The 17,724-nt window shown below is 37.9% G+C and overlaps 1 protein-coding gene across 7 annotated transcripts in view; it reads left to right on the top strand.

Annotated features, from left to right (window-relative positions):
• The window catches only part of fcho2 (FCH and mu domain containing endocytic adaptor 2), a 200,581-nt gene that overhangs the window by 154,323 nt on the left and 28,534 nt on the right, over window positions 1-17,724 (top strand). For 6 of the 7 annotated variants that reach the window (XM_072581751.1, XM_072581769.1, XM_072581760.1 and 3 more), the window contains 2 exons: window positions 3,251-3,310; window positions 8,638-8,749. In XM_072581751.1, coding sequence (XP_072437852.1) covers window positions 3,251-3,310; window positions 8,638-8,749 — 172 coding nt within the window. The remainder of the gene's footprint in view (window positions 1-3,250; window positions 3,311-8,637; window positions 8,750-17,724) is intronic. The other variant, XM_072581801.1, reaches the window with a different exon arrangement.

Raw genomic sequence — 17,724 nt, 5'->3', positions numbered from 1 at the left:
CCTTCGAACACTGTAGATTTACCTACTCCAGATGTACTGCAGCAATTCAAGAAAGCATCATAGCTTTCTCAAGGTCAATTAGGGATTACAATAAATGCTGGCATAGCCAGTGATACCCGCAACATATAAATGAATTAAAAATAATTCTGTTTTGCATTGTAGTGGAATAAGTATTGGGTCAGGCCATTGGATCTTTTTCATTTGAATAATGCAAACACTAAGTTTAACATCTCGTCAGAAATAACATAACAAAATGCTTTCAAAATCTCAAAACTAATTTCTAAATAAATTTAAGGTACCTAATGTTTCAGAGAAACTATCAGTGGGTGATATACTGTTACTGTTGCCCAAAATAATCAGGAATTAAATGTTAATATTTGATTTATATAAGTGAAAATTTGCATAATAGTTATTTTCTTGAAACTAAGCATACATATTGGCTATTGTGAATTTTGGAAAGATTCTGGACTGAATTTTACCACCCCTTTAGGGTAAACTAGGAAGTAGAATGGATGGCATAATGGTGCAGGAAGGTTTTGGGTGGCAGCCTCAACATCTTTCCACTGACATGCTGTCTTTCCTGACGCAGGAAAAGTGGCTGATTAGCTCCCACCTAGAGAACAATTGAGGCATTTAAGTGGGCAATTAAAGGCTTCTTCCTGCCTTGGTAGGTAATTTGTTCATTTTTGAGGGAACTGGCATGATATGATGAGCACCATTAGCTGATCTGTGAGTGAATTCTGAGGAAGTGTCTGTTCTTTCTGGGGACATCATGACCCATAAAAAGACCCTTCCCAACTCCCACCTTACGTTGGGAATCTGCCACTTTTCTGAAAATTCCAGTTGCTGTTTCAACAAGCTGCATATAGATGTGATTTAACGATATACTCCTGTAAATATTCTCCCCTTAACAACTCATGGCTCTACTCAGTAAGTAGAAAAGCACAAGTGATAAAGATTTTAATTTTAATTGCATTTATTTTTCAAAATATTACCCATTCTAATTGCTATCATACATTAAAATAATAAAAAAACTGTTGAGCTTTAGAATTTAATTATGCATTTGTAAACACATGTCATTATGCGATCAAACACTGCCTATAACTGTGAGTAAAACCTTTACTCTTCTAAAGTCAGAAGTTCACTTATCCATGATAAATAAATGTAAGTGGTGATAGCAAGACAATAGATACCAAGATTCTTCATCGTGGAAAATTTGATTGCAAACCTGGAAAATTCGAAACCTGTCATCTGATTATAATCATGTTATAATCCCAACTGATGTTATTACTGGATATGTCAGATCCCAGACATATCTGGCTTGATAGTTCATTCCTTGATTTTACCAATGTGATCTTTCACTGAAATACTAGCATACCATGCTGTAAATTTTGTTTCAATAGTAAAGCGAAAGTCTATTATGCAAAAGAAATGAAGTTAAAATATAAATTAAACTATTTACATATAATATTTTAAACATGTTTTCAAAATATATGGTTAAAAAATATAATTCCATTAATCTCTTTAACATAGTCAGAAAATTCCTTTCTCCACCACCCCCATGGAGCTTATTTTAACTGTGATTTCAGCTCCTAGTCTTGAAAACTAGGTGGTCTTTTCCTGAAGTTTTTATATCACTAAGCTTAAGCTTTCTCAGCTTCACATAGCTTTTTCAGGATTTTAACTAAATACTTCTGGCCAGGAACATTTCCTAAACGCATTTCACTGAGGTAATCCAGTTCCAACCATTCAAAACCTATTCTTTCTTTCTCAGGATCAACAGTTTTACAAATCCAGCTTCATCTAAGAACCCATCAAATCTGCCCAAACAAACTGATAAAGATTTTTCCCAAGCCATGGGTGTTTTTCTACTGAAAAGAAAAAGAAAATCCGTGCACTTGTAAACACTTTTTTCCTTGTTCTTTCATATTTCACCAATGTAAGAGAAAGCCCTTTGTTCTCCAGGAAGTCTTTCACTGTGATAAATCACCATGACTCCAGAAATATTTCAAGTTAATCATTAAATCCCTCCAAGAAACGCTAATATAAATTTGAAAGTAAATTATATCAAGTACATGTATACATCTCTCATCCTGGTGGTGGAATGCTTCGTTATTACCACTCCAGTTGTTTAGGAGAAAATGGAAACTCATTAAGGCACAATTTCTAACAATAGCATTGAAACCAAGTTTCTGTTTTAACTGTAAGTAATCGGTGCTGTTTAATTGATGTTTATTGGTCAGGCCATCTTAACTTTTGAAGTTACCCAGGTTTTGGAAAATGAACAAAATAGGAACACCACTTTTCTTATCTTCTGTGCATGCTGCAAATTTTAATTTAATATTTTAATAAATGTATTTGTTTAGTTTGCATTGCTTGTGTTTTTCTGCACTGATAACATTAGTTCTGCTTTGTTAAATTACTGTCTTAATACTGTATTCTGATGCATTTTGAGAATAGTATTGAGCATGTCTTACAGTTTCTTATCTAACTTTATCTAGAAAACTAGCTTTCAAAGCATAATAAATTCAATAAGTCTTAAGGGAATGTTTTATACTGACCTTGATTTATTCACTATATTTCTAAAACTGTCATTTCAGTTTTATTTGCATTCAAAATAATTGTTTTGGAAACAAAGAAAAATGTTATTGTTAAAGATATCTTCAGTTAAATTCACACTACTTTGCATTCTTCTTAAATCTTTTGACCTGCTATTCTAAAGGATATGGTTTGGTCATTCAGCCAGCTTTTGCAATGAAGGAAAATGCATATAAGTTGTGATGAAACTGATACTTTAGAAAGTTGGTATATCATATCTGCTGGTTCATATACACTTAATATAAGTCACAAAATGTCTATAACTGGCTGCATTTTTTTGCTGAGTTCTGTTCTTTTGAAATATGTGATGTCAGTTTAAAAGCTTGCTAAAATGGCACTTAATAGTGCACCATTGCAACCACTCCTAAATGTTTTTCATATTTTGTTAGATATTTTAACTGCAAATAAATTCATCAGATTTTTAAAAATATCTATAAAACTAAAATGAACATTCTGTTACAATTTATGAATGTCCTTCATATTTAGATGAAGTTATCTGTATATCAGTAGGTATTGTTCCAAACCTTAACATTTACATTTTGCACAATTAAGAACTAGAAAATTTAGCATCTCTCTGCATGACCCATTTGCTTTAATATCTGGTCACTGTCTTTTGGTCTCTGTCCCTATGTTTATGTGTTTGTTGTACTAGATGGTGATATATTTACTGGAAAACTTTCTTCATTTGAGAGGCACAGTGAGACACCTCCAGGTACTGTAATTGATGAAAGCTTTGAACCATTTCATAGAGGCATTAGCCATACTATTGCAAAAGTTTTTACTTACTAGTTTTTAGCTGTGAGCTCTTTGAATAAATAATGGATACAACTGACTACATTGGCAATAAACATTTGTACAAAGTATATACCCTTCCAGGAAATTACTGGCAATAAGGTATCCTTTCTTTGAAGGTAAACTTTTTTTATTTTATTACTTGATCATTTTTATGTGCAGATTAATATGTTGAAGTGTCCTGATGTGATAACATGAATTAGTCATACTGAATTTAAAAGGTTTCTTTCATGTGAAGTTCCTGTGAATCCAATGAGTTCTTATAACTATTGCGAGCTTTGATCTGTGAAATGTGATTTGAAGGAAAAACAGGTCCTGAGAATCCGTCATCCTTATTCTGTAACTGAGTTTGTTAAGGCTTCCTTATCAACAGGCCACACATCTTTTGTTTCAGCCTGTCATACCTCCTTTTGTAATGGACCAAGAAATAAAGGCTGGTAGGCACTTATAAGTAACACAAGGGCAACAAGATAGTTGGTGGTTCCTTCATTGTGACTGAGTTAAAGTCTTGGAATTCCCTCACTAATGACATTATGGGTCTGTCTACAGCACATGGACTTAAGTGGTTAAAGAAGGCAGCTTCCCACCACCTTCTCAAAGGCTACAATAAATATTGGTCAAGCCAGTGATGCCCACATTCAACGGGTGAAAAAATAATGTGGTACAAGGTTTATCACCTAGTTAGGATAATCTATTTTCTGGATTAACTTTCTGTGCAGCTAGACTTTCAGAAAAGTAACAATTCTGTTTATTAAGAAAGTAATTTTGATGTTAAAGAGAACAGAATCATGGAATTGTTACAGCATAGAAGGAGGCTAATCTTTGTCTGCTGTTATCCTGTGCAAATCTCCTGCTTTCTTCCATATCCTTGCACTTTTTTTCTATCCACATAATCTGCCTTCACCACAATCCAGATAATGTATTCCGTTCTCTACCTACATGCTGAGTGAAAAGGAATCTTTCTCACATCCCCCTTGCTTCTTTTGCAGACCACTCTAAATCTGCTCTTTCTTGTTCTTGTTCCTTTTATGAGCACAAACAACTTTGCCTTATCTACTGTACCCAGCCCGCTCATGATTTTGAAAACGTCTATCAGATCTTTCAGTCTTCTCTCCAAGGAAAACAGTGCCAACGTTTTGAATCAGTTCTCATAACTGAAGTTTCTCATGCTGGAACCATTCTTGTAAACTGCTTCTGCACTATTCTCCTATGCATTAGCATCTTTCCTATTACGTGGCACTCACGACTGTGCATAATTCTCCTTGTTGTTGTACTCAGTGGCTCTTTTCGTAAAGCCAAAGGCACTGTATACTTTTTTTAACTGCTCTCTCCACTTGTCCTGCCACCTTCAATGAATCATTTATATGTACACCCAGGTCCCTGTGTTCCTTTATTCTCTTTTGAAAGATAATATAAAAGAAAGGGTACAATTCACATGGTCTTGCTGCCAAATTGCATTGCATCACATTTCTCATTGAATCTCACTCACCTGCAACTATCTGCCCAAGAAGGTTAATATTCTGATGTAAATTCCAGTATTTATGTAGGAATACTATAAGCATGTAACTACAATTAACTCGGCAAATTATTTTGATTTTTACCTAGACTGATGTTGCCTGATACCCCAAAAGCTTTATATTGTCCATACAGAAAGATATGCACATTTTGTAAAATGCTCTGCCAATGAAAAACCTGGAGGTGCCTCAGTAAGGCCAGTAAGTTTGTGTGAATGGCCTGGAGTGATGACACTGGTGATGCTTGACAGGGATACAGTGCATGTGCATTTTGTACATGTATATTGAGACCTTTTATAAGGATGTCAGCAGACATTCTCTTTCATCAAAAGTTAATAAACAAGGTGATATTGAGCTATATTGACTGTTTTTTTGCACTTTAATCAAATTAGCACTCTGTCAGAAAAACAACGGTTGCAGTAATATTTATACAAGTTGATTTAGATTTTCAATTTACATCTGCATAATAATGTTCGGTAGCTTATTATCGCATGATCATATTCTTTGGAATGACCTAAGTAAATGCATCAACGTTCATAATTCCAGTTATAAAATTGCATATAGAGGAAAAATATATAGTACAAGGCTCACTTAAGTTGTATGTGCATGCTTTCTTTTTTTTTAACAACTTGTAACCATTAATACAAAAGTCACTAATTAACAAATGCTTACCTATAAAATAATATTGATTGTTACAATAACAATTATTTACATTTATTTACAATTATTAACATGAAATATCCCAAACTGTTTCAGAGGAATATCATGAAATAAGGTGCAACACTAAGGCACCTAAGAAACATTAGGTCAGATGACGAAATATTCAGTCACAGAGGTGGGTTTTATGGAGTTTTATGAAAGAAAAAGGTGGAGTAGAGAGGGCGAAAGATATAGGGAGAATATTCCAGAACTTAGTGAGTTTTAAGAAGATTTGTAGCTCAGGTTGAGGTTCTGGATGTAGGTTTGCTCGCTGAGCTGGAAGGTTCATTTCCAGATGTTTCGTCACCATACTAGGTAACATCTTCAGTGGGCCTCCGGCCGAAGCACTGCTGATGATTCCTGCTTTCTATTTATATGTTTGAGTTTCTTTGGGTTGGTGATGTCACAGGAAATAACAACACCAACCCAGAGAAACCCAAACATATAAATAGAAAGCTGGAATCATCAGCAGTGCTTCGCTCGGCAGCCCACTGAAGATGTTACCTAGTAGGGTGATGAAACATCTGGAAATGAACTTTCCAGCTTAACGAGCAAACCTACGTCCAGTATTCCAGAACATGGAGCCTAAGCAGCTGACGACATGGCCACCAGTGTTGGATTGATTAAAACTGGAGGGTGCTTAAGAGGCTAGAATTTGAGAAGCACAGATATTTGAAAATTATGTGGCTAGAGGAGGTTACAGAAGAAGTGAGTGTAAAGTTATGGAAGAATTTGAAAACAAGGATTAATATTTTAAAATCAGGTCATTGTTTGACCAAGAGTATTTGTAAATTAGTGTGAACAAGTAGCAATTGTATGTGGGACTTAGCGTGCATTAAGGTAACAACAACAAAGTTTTGAATGATTGTAGTTTATAAAATAGAATAGAATAGCCCATATTGTCATGTGCACTCGAATGAGTATCGTGAAAAGTTTATGATGTCACCTCTCGGTGCCATCTTAGGTACTGAGTACCTAGGTACAGATACTTTAATTGTATTCTCAGAGTTGAAATAGTAGAAATAAAAAGACTAGCATGGGAATACAAAGTCTAAAAGTCCAGAATGAGAATAAGAGGTGTCTTTAAAGTACTCAAGCTACAGCCCTTTTTACCATGTCCATGCCTGCCAGACTTCAGAACACGAGGTGTTCCCTTTGTCCCGGACTTGCCTCAGGACTCATCCACCAGCTAGCCCGTGCTCACTATGCTCTAGCTCCGGGCTCCAGCCGTGACTCAGCTCCCAGCTTGGCCCATGCTTGCTCTGCTCCCCACTCCAGGACTCGGCCTACACTCGCTCTACTCCCCGCTCTGGGCTTCGGCCGGGACTCGGACCACACTCGCTCTGCTACGGGATCCGGTCACAACTTGTTTCTGGGACTTGGCCAGCGTTTGCTCTTCTTTCTGCTCCAGGTTCCGGCCACGACTCATTCTCATGACTTGGCCTACAGTGGCTCCTCTCCCCTCTCCCCACTCCAGGACTTGATCTGTGCTCTCTCTGCTCCCCACTCCTGGCTCGACCATGACTCATTTTCGGGACTCGGCCCGCACTCTCTCTACTCCGTGCTCTGTGCTCCACCTCGTGACTCATCTCCCTTCATCTCACCTCCATTAGTTTAAGAAGTTAAAAATTTGCAGGGAGTGGGGAATAGAAAAATTGCCGCAAGCCGGGAAATAAAGAAAAAGGGATAGCAACTGGCAAGCAGAGGAGCTCCGGCTGGAATGATTTCTGCCAACTTGCACACAAAGATTGAATGTGGGAGTGCATTGAATTAGTCAAGACCTGAGGTAATTAAGCAATAAGTGAGAGTTTAATCAGCAAATTAGGTGAGACAGGCAATATTGGTGAAGGAAATAGGAGTCATAATGATGACTGATATGAGGTTGGAGGATCATGTCATGATGATGTGTGATATCCATGTAGTGAACAGACCAATTTAATCTCCGAGACAAAGAATGCAGCTAGTAGCTGAGAAACAGAGTTTGAAACAAAAGTTCATGGTTTCAGTCTTCCCAGTGTTTTTTTGGATGGAGTTACTGCTTATTTTGTATTGGATGTCAAATGAAGCAATGTGATAATTTAGCAGCAGTGGAAGATTGAGAAATTGAATAATGGTAAGGTAGAACTAGGTATTGTCAGCTTATAAAACCAATGCTTTGCATTCAGCTGTTGTTAAAGGAGCTGCATTAAGATGAGAAATGAGAGGGGGCTAAAGATGCATCAATGTTATTTCTGCTTATTTTCCAATATATTTCCACCAGTAAACACTGGCATAGTGGTTAGCCAGTTGCTCAGAGCCAGGGTCCAATGCCAGGGCCCCAGGTTTGATTCCAGACATGGGTGACTGTGTGTTTGCACTTTCTCCCCGTGTCTGCATGGGTTTCTTCCCATAGTCCAAAGATTAGGTTGATTGCCCTGTAGCCTGTATATCACTAGGTGGATTTAAATGTGGGGTTACATCCTCAAGGTGGTGGGGTGTGTCCGAGTGAGATGTCCTTTGGAGGATCAGTGCAGACACGATGGCCTCTATCTGCACCGTAAGGTTCTGTGATTAGCCTCTTATTATCTAATTTAGCTTAAATGGAAGATGCTTGGAATTTTTGAGACACTAACTCGAACCTTTGGTACTGTATTGCAGTTGGCAGAGCAACACCATTGCAAGTTTCTCTCTTTTGGGTGTTGGCTGTTTCAATAATGACATTATTTATCAAAATGCTGCGAAATTGTTGCTGTTGTGCATCACCAAACGTTTGCTTTACTATTACAGTTTGCACTATTAAAAAGAAAATTGTTTTATATTTTGCTCTTCAGAATTTCTTAACTTGACTAACTTGTTTCAAATAATCAAATTTGTATGCCTGATAATTTCAAGTTTATAAGTATGAACCTAATGGTCTGTGTAAAACTTAAAGATTTGATTTTGAAACTTACAAAGATTTCTAAACATGTAAAAATGTTCTATAAGTACTGGCACAAAACCTATTGTTGAAATAAATTAACATAAAATACATTATTTTCCTGTGTTTATCTGCTAGGCACTTCTCGTGGACCCAGTCCGATAAGTCTTGGGACACAAGATTCCTTACCAGTTGCAACTGCTTTCACAGAGTCAGTTAATGCTTATTTCAAGGGAGCAGACCCATCAAAGTAAGTGGATCTGATTTACAGTGTTTATGATTTGAAGACGCTGGTGTTGGATGGGGTGTACAAAGTTAAAAATCACACAACACCAGGTTATAATCCAACAGGTTTATTTGGAAGCACTAGCTTTCGGAGCGCTGCTCCTTCATCTGGTGGTTGTGCAGAGCAGCACTCCAAAAGCTAGTGCTTCCAAATAAACCTGTTGAACCATAACTGATTTACAGTACCTTGTCCATGTATTTTTATTAAATTGTTGCATTTTGAATGGTTGCAAATGTAACATGAAAGTTCAATCTCAGGGCCTCAAACTGTGGTGCTCTAAAACTTGAAATTTTACAGATAAATTTTGATTGCAGAGCTTACTGTAATTAGTACTATGTTTATAATTGAATGCAAATGAGATTAATAATTAGCATGATTTAGTCTGTTATGCAATCTATATTGGTATATTGAAATGCAAATGATTACATTTCTCAGTTAAAGGAGTCTTAGATTTGCAATTTGTAGACATATTGTTAAAAATTTACTCTCCTATCACTAATAAGTAAAGGAATTTCTCTATGTGCTCTAGGCATGCAAGCTGGAAGGTCTCTGGCTCATCTCCTGTGCTGAGTTAGCAGACCTTATTCAAGCAAGAGTCAAACTCTGCAATTGGTCTCAATTCCCTCCCTGGTTGAAGAACATTAACTAAACAGGCATTCACACTTTTAATAGCTATCTTGTAGGTTCTGCTGGAGTCCTTAAATCAATGTATGGTATGGCCATGAAAAGATTCACTATTATGAGTGATGGTCTATCAATATGTGAAAGAAAGGATAAAATATTAAATGTATCCCAAGAACTATAATCAGTAAGAATCTGTTCCTTCTGTTGAGATGAGGAAAAAATTGGGATAAAATTGCTTTTTGCTATATCTGTTCATGAGAAAAGCAGCTTACTGACCATAAAAGTACAAGTTCTACAATTTTGTTATGAAAAGCTTAAATGTGGTTCGAGACAATAATCTATAAAAATAAAAACCTGAACTAGGTTTTTCTTTTATTAACCAAATTGAGTCAATTTTCTTGAATTGACAGTTTTTTTTTCATTAGTACAGGTATACCTGTGCCTGTGTGCATTAATTTAACATAGATTAAGCAACAGTTAAAGCTGTTTGTAGATTTGGACACCCGGTTGCAGGTTAAAACCTATCTGGTCACTAACACCTGCCACCCTTATCTGGTTTGTCTGTATGTTACTCCAGACATACAGTAATGTGGCTGATCCTTAACTGCTCTTTGGTCAATTAGGCATGATCAACAAATGCTGGCCTAGCCAGCACATCCACATCCCATGAGTGAATTTTATAAAAGAAAGAGGATGAACCAAGGCAGTTCAGGATATAATGAGAGACTGTGAATCACCGAAGGTCAGTGAGAGCAGATGATGAGGAAAGCAGTCTGACTCAGTTTAGGAGATAGGAGAGGTTTGGATCTGTTGCAGGTTACATTAAATAGTAGAAAGAAGGCTGGCTAGAAGAACTTTAATTCATAAGGCAATAGACACATGGACAGGAGCTTAAACAGCAGATGATGAGAAATGAAGAAGGTGTAAGTGAAGAAGGGGGCAATGTTGTAGAAGCTTTTCGGGATGACAAATCGGCAGAGTTAGACCACTTGCATCTTGAAGTGTATTGCTCTTTGTAATGAGAGAAGAGTGAAGTCATGGAGAGGGCAAATGGTTTGAAATAAGGGGTGAATATGAGCCTGAGACCGTGGAGATTGAGAGATGGATGGAGATTTATAGCTGGCTATATTCGTTTATCTGGAAATTAACTGTATTTGCAAAAAAAATTTTAAAAAGGAGCAGCATGTTGACTTGCATGAGGAAAAAAAAGTATGGAACTCCAGATAATTCCCAAGATTGTCGAAGGGTGGGAAGAAAAGCTGTTGAAGAAGATGTGTGATGGGATTAGATCTATCAGGGTAGAAGTGATATACAGTCTTAGTTGAGAATATAAAATAATAATAGAAAGAAGTCACTATTTTATAGGCATAGCCATAGTTACCCAGTATGATAGAATGTAAATCATGATATAGTAGGGACATGTAAGAAAAGTATTGCAAAATGTGGGTGATAGTAATCATGTTATTAATTAGAAAAATCAAATTGGCAAAGGTAATTTTGGAGATGAGTTCAGAGTATATTCAGGACAGTTGCGGAGCATATATTCTGGAATCACCCAGGCCACAGGGTGATTTTGACCTAGCAATGTGAAATTACACCAAAATAATAAATGCTCTCTCAGTAAAATGTTTTGTGATTATAACATTGTAAGCATTCAGTTTGAGACTGAGAAACTTTGATTTGAAACTCGTGTCTTAAATTTAAATCACAACATATAAGATTCTGAGAGGGCTTGATAGGATATATATTAAGAATATATTTTCTCTCTTGGACCATTTCTTGCAGGAAGCAGTGCCACAAATAAAAGTGCCTGAGATGGCTGTGGCTCTCATGATAGATAGCTGCAAAATCTGCTGGTTTCTAAAAACAACTTCCCTCCCCATCAGGATTAGGTAGTCACACAATGCCCATGGCTGCCAAGGTCACTATAGCCCTCAATTTCCTTGAATCAGGCTCCTTCTATGCTCTGCTGATGATGTCTGCAGGATTTCACAATTTGCAGAATGCCACTGCACCACTGATGCCTTGCTGTGCAAGGCAGCCAAATTCATCTGTTTTTACACAGATTGAGACATTTTAAACCCAGAGAACTGTCAGCTTTGCTTCAATCTCAGAATTGCCGCAGATCATGCATGGGGTAATTGATTAGATCCATATGGAAATCAGGGCTTCATCAGATCCACCAGACATCTTGATCAATCACAAGGCATTCTACCTTTCTAATGTGCTCCTAGTGTGCGCCAAATGAAAGAATAACGTGTTCTATGCAATTTATGCTTCCATGTTCTTCAAAAACAAAAACATTCGTGAAATGTGTGCATCATTGACATTGGACCAGGTATTTAGGAAATCTCTCAAACACTACAAATGTCAAATAGCGTCAATAGTTAGCTCCATGGATATTAACTTGAAAGCTGGCTGCTGACTTCAGCAGGGAACCATGCAAAATAGCTAGAGAGAGAGGTATGATGACAGTCATGCTTCCATTACAACGAACTGAAGTTGAAGTTCCAGTGCCTTAGCGAATCGAGAGACACCCTTCAGTTTGTCCATGATTTTTTATCTACTATGTTCTTCAGGATATGGTTCCACCTATGCGAGCTTGAATTCATCCAAAACTTTGCTGGCTCCGTCCTATATTGCCACTCATTTATCAACTTTGATTGCAATGTCCAACAGTGCTGTGATTTTACCAACGCTTTAAATTTAACATTTTCATCTTCCTGTTCATTTACTCCAAGGACTAACTGCTTACTAGTATAATGTCTTCTAGTCCTACAACTGTCTGGGAATTTTGCATGCTTCCAGTTCTGGCCTCATGTGGATCCCCCATTCCATTTTTAACCCAAAGATTCCTTCCCTAAACTTCCTGATCTCTGTCTTTATTTTGCTTTAAGGCTCAGTAAATTCCATCTATTTGTCTGAACTTGACATCACTTCTCTTCCTAATAGCTCCTCCTTTGTCAATTTTTCATACTTGTGTGAAATAGTTTAGGACATAACAACACATTAAAGGGAGTAGTGTGTGCTATCTACAAGATGCATGCAGAAATTCACTAAGGCTACTTAGACAGCACCTTTCAAACCCACATATTACCATCTAGAAAGATAATGGCAGCAGAAATATGGGAGTGCCACCATCTGCAAATTTCTCTCCAAGTCGCCCACCATCTCGATCCGAAAGTATGATGCTACTCTTTCACTGTTGGTTCCAGGAACTCCCTCTCAAACAGCATTTGAGGCATACCAACACCAAATGGATTTCAGTGGTTCAAGAAGGCAGTTTACCAAGATCTTCTCAAGGGCAATTACATATGTGCAAAAAATGATGGGATTGGTGCTGCATCCACTGTTGTTAGTCATTTATATAAATGATTTGGATGAGACTTTAGGAGATATGTTTAGTAAGTTTGCGGATGACACCAAAATTGGCAGTATAGTCGTCAGTGAAGTAGGTTATCTAAGATTATAAAGACATCTTGACAAATTGGGCCAATGGGCTGAGCAGTGGCAGATGGAGTTTAATTTGGATAAATGCAAAGGATTGCATTTTGGTAAAACGAACAAGGGCAGGACTAATACAGTTAATGGTAGGGACCTGGGTAGTGTTGTAGAACAGAGGGACCTTGGGGTTCAGGTACATAGTTCATTGAAAGTTGTGTCACAGGTAGACAGGCTGGTTAAGAAGACATTTAGTATGCTTGCCTTCATCGGTCAGATCATTGAGTATAGGAGTTTGGATATCAAGTTGAGGGTGTACAGGGTGTTAGTGAGGCCAGTTTTGGAGTACTGTGTGCAGTTCTGGTTGCCTTGCTGTGGGAAGGATATTATTAAATTGGAGAGGGTTCAGAAAAGATTTATGAGGATGTCAGGACTTGAGAGCTTGAGTAATAAGGAAAGGCTGTATAGGCTCCTATTGTTTCACTGAGTATAGGAGGTTGAAGGGTGATTTTTTTTTGTAAATATATTTATTAGTTATAAATTTTTTTAACTTTACAAACACATAAAATTATTGAAAAATACAATCAATAACAAATATCAGTAAAATAAAAGGAAAAAAACACAAACTACAAAACCGCTACTGTCGACTAACTACTAACCTACCCTATAATTCAAAACAAACCCTAACCCTGTGCAAAGCAACACCAATAAATAAGTAAATAATTAGTAGTTCAAAAAAAAAGAAAGAAAAGCAAAAAAAACCCTACAAAATACAGAACTGCTATGCTCGGCGCAAAGCTCCCAAACAATGGAATGGAAGCATTGTATTAGCTCAGGAGACCCCCTCCAGGGCCCAGGGATTGACAAACCTAACCATCCTGGTTAAACAAACACCCTAGTTAAGATAACTGACAAATCTATATCCACATAGCATGCCATGTCTTATAAAAATGGTCTGTTGTGTGGTGCACCATGTTTGTAAAAATGTCTAAGGGAATGTGCTCCATAATTAATTTCTGCCATCCCAGCAAGCCCAGCAGGTTCTCAGACACCCAGTTCATCAGAATATTCTTCCGTGCACAGTATGCAAGAATATTAAATAATTTCTTCCCATGCCCGTCTAAAGATGGTAAACTCGGTAGACCTAAGAGGAGAGATATCGGGTCTACTTTGACTTCAGTCCTCAATACCCTCCCTATCTCTTGTGCCACAGCTGTCCAATAAACACGGAGCCGTGGCATGTCCAAAAGCAATGGGTAAGAGTACCTACACTTATTTTACATTTGGGGCACACTGAAGTTCCCCCTTTTTTAGACTTTGTCAGACGGTCTGGTGCCAGATGAGCCCTGTGCAGAACTTTTAACTGCGTAGCGCATGTCCTATTACAGATTGAAGGGTGATCTTAAAAAGGTTTATAAAATCACCAGGAGCATTGATAGGATGCATAGCAAAAGTCCTTTCCATAGGGTGAGGGAGTTCAAAGCTGGGGGGGGTTATGATTTTGAAGGTAAGAGAAAGATTTAAAAGGTATCAGAGGGGAAATGTTTTTACACAGAGGGTGGTTCATATGTGGAGTGAACTGCCAGAGGAAGAGGTAAATGCAGGTACAGTTAGAACATTTAAAAGACATATGTATAGGTGCATGAATAAGAAAGGATTAGAGGGATATAGGCCAAACGCAGATATTTGGCGCTAGTTTGGTTTCAGAAACTTGGAATGGACAAGTTGGACCAAAAGGCCTGTTTCCGTGTTGTATGACTCTGGTGACTGTGTTCCCTGGAGTTTAGAGGAATCAGTGGGGAACTCGGTAGAAACCTATAAAATTCTTGCAGATCTATACAGGTCATTGCAGGAACACTGATCCAGATAACCAAGGAGTCCAGAACCAGGAGTCGGTCGAAGGATATGAATTAGGCCATTTATGATGAGGAGAAGTTTCTTCATTCAGAGAGTGATGAGCCAGTGGTGTGCTCTACCACAGAAAGCGGCTGTGTTCAAAACATCAAGTGTTTTTCAAGAAAGAGTTACCTTCAGGCTAGAAGGAATAAAAGCATATGGGGAGAAAGTGAGAAAAGGATTCTGAGTTGGATGATTAGTCATGATCATATTGAAAGGCAGTGCATGTTCAAAGAAATGAGTGGCCTACTCCTGCTCCTATTTTCTGTGCTTCTAAAACATTCCATGAACTCTTCACCTAAGCTTTTTATCTGACTCTTTCAATCGATATGTAGACTAAAATCTCCCATGATAATCACCAGGCCTTTCTGACAAACAATCATTACTTCTCACTTTATTCACCATTCTGCTGTACGGTATGATTAGGAGGCTGATTATTCACCACCCGACTGTATGGTACACAAGGAACTTATTGCTTCATTTCTACAAAACCTGTTTCCTCGTCTTGGTTTCATGAACTGCAGTCATCCTTCTGTATTGTGCTAATTTGATCATTAACCAACCAACACCTCCAACCACTTCTTCATACTTTCCTATAGTTGTATTCCCTTCAAACTTCAGGTCCCAATCTATGTCATTCTGTAGGTGTGTCTCTCTAATGCTTCCATTTCATACTTAGTCATTTCTATTTGTACTCAGTTCACCTGTTTTCTTTTGAATGCGACATGCGTTTAGTTTTATCCTTTTACTCCCAACAGTGAAAGGATAAATTCTAATCCTATTTGTTGGTTGACTCTTGAATTTGTATATTTTAATCCCTACTTGTGATGGTCTGTGTCCCATTTTCCATATTAATATCTTTCTCTCTTAAGCTTGACTCTACTCTTTGATAGCAGGTCAGGCAGCATCCAAGGAACAGGAGAATCGACGTTTGGGGCTTATTCCCGAAACGTCGATTCTCCTGTTCCTTGGATGCTGCCTGACCTGCTGCGCTTTTCCAGCAACACATTTTCAGCTCTGATCTCCAGCATCTGCAGTCCTCACTTTCTCCTCTACTCTTTGATATACCATATCTTCCCAAAATTGATCCCCTGTACCAATATTCACTTTAAAATCCTCTGTACTTCCCTATTTTTGTGGCCGGCAAGAACATGAGTGCACCCCCCCCCCAAAAAAAAACAACTTACTGTGACCCCTGAACTGGGAGCTATTTTACCCAAACCAGACTTTGAGCCACCGTTTATCTCTCTAATCTGATTTGCCCTGTGCCAATTCGCATGTGGCTTAAGTGATAATGCAGAGATATGACCTTTGATGTTTTGCTTATTAATTTAATACCTAGATCATGTCTTACAGTATCTCCTTTTTTTGTTCTACCTAAATGGTTGGTACCTACATGGAGCACGATGTCTGAATTTTCCTTCTCCAGTCCAAGTTCCTCTCTAGTTCCAAGCACACATCCCGAACTCTGGCACTAGCCTTGAAGCACAGGATTTGTGCTCTTCGCTGCAGAGAAATGTCAGTGCCCCTCACTATACTGTCACTTTCTATCGCTACATTCCTTCTTACTCTTTCCTCTTGAGTGGCTTCCTGTACCATGTAAGTATGGTCAGTTAGCTCAACTTCTATGTAGCCCTCACTGAAACAAGCTCAAATTTGTTGGACAATTGCAAAAACCTGAGAGTCCTGCACTGTGGCTTCTCTTTTACGTACCTCACTTGCAGTCGCACTACTGTCCCAGAACACTGATTAATCCACTGCTAAAAGATCCAACTATCTCCTGGTGCAAAAAAATCCAATTAACAACCCCCCCACCACCGATCCATTGCAGTGTTTGTACTTTAGCTTCCAGCTCATAAAGTTTGAATTGCTGGGGACTTCAAGAATTGCTGCAGACATGTTTACTTTGAACCAGAAACAAAAATAGCAAATACTGGAAAAGCTCCGCAGGTCTGGCAGCATCTGTGGAGAGAAATCAGAGTTATTTTTTCGGGTCCAGTAACCCTTCAAAAGCTGTTGAGCTTTTCCAGCAACCTCTATTTTTGTTTCTGATTTACAGGATCTGCAGTTCTTTCAGTTTTTATTTACTCTGGACCAAACTGGTATTCAAAAAGTCACACATACTATAAAACTGTGACACCTCACCAATCCTGCCATCCTTAATATGTTCAAAGGAACTATTTAATTATGATATTGAACTTTATATTTAATTATGCTTTTATATATTTTAGTAACCTTACCCTCAACTGCTATTTTTTTTTAACTTTAGCAATCAAATAAAACTTAATCTGTTGCAAGGTACTCAAGTTTACCAGTTTCGTCTCCTGTAGCAGAGTAAGCATCATTTGCTGAATGCGGAAAATTTTACAAAAATCAAATAACAATGGAACATTTCTTTCTCTTCTTCTGCTAAACCCCTGGATCATATGAGGGAGGTTGTGGCCTCATGGTAATGTCATTGGGCTCATAATGGAGAAACCCAGATTAATGTACTGAGGATATGGGTTCAAATTCCACTACAGCAGCTCGAAGAATTTAAATGCCATGAATTAATGAATTTGGAATTAAAAGATAATTTCAATAATTGTGATCACGAAATATCATTAACTGCCTTACCTGAAGGATATGTGCAAACCTGGTCTGGCATTCGTATGAGTCGAGAGCCACAGAAGTGTGCTTGACTTTTGATTTCCGTCTGAAAGGCTTAGCAACCTATTCGCTTGTTCCAAACAGCTACCTAATACTAATAACAGATGGACTACAATGGTTCAAGAAGCAGCTTCACAGGGGCAGTTAGGGATGGTAACAAATGCTGACATGACTAGTGTTTCCCATATCTCATTAAAGAACAAAATAAAGGTTAGTCAAAATCTAATTTGCATAATATATCTGTGATCAATCCAAGAGGAAAGTTGCCTGCTAAACTGCAATGATGGATTGTGATGATGTAAGTATTTTGCCAACAGAAGCCTAGGAAT

Source organism: Chiloscyllium punctatum, chromosome 2, assembly GCF_047496795.1.
Source record: "Chiloscyllium punctatum isolate Juve2018m chromosome 2, sChiPun1.3, whole genome shotgun sequence".
In the NCBI taxonomy this organism is placed as follows: domain Eukaryota; kingdom Metazoa; phylum Chordata; class Chondrichthyes; order Orectolobiformes; family Hemiscylliidae; genus Chiloscyllium; species Chiloscyllium punctatum.
Note: the sequence above shows the minus strand (reverse complement) of the source record. Positions and strands in the feature narration are given on the sequence as shown.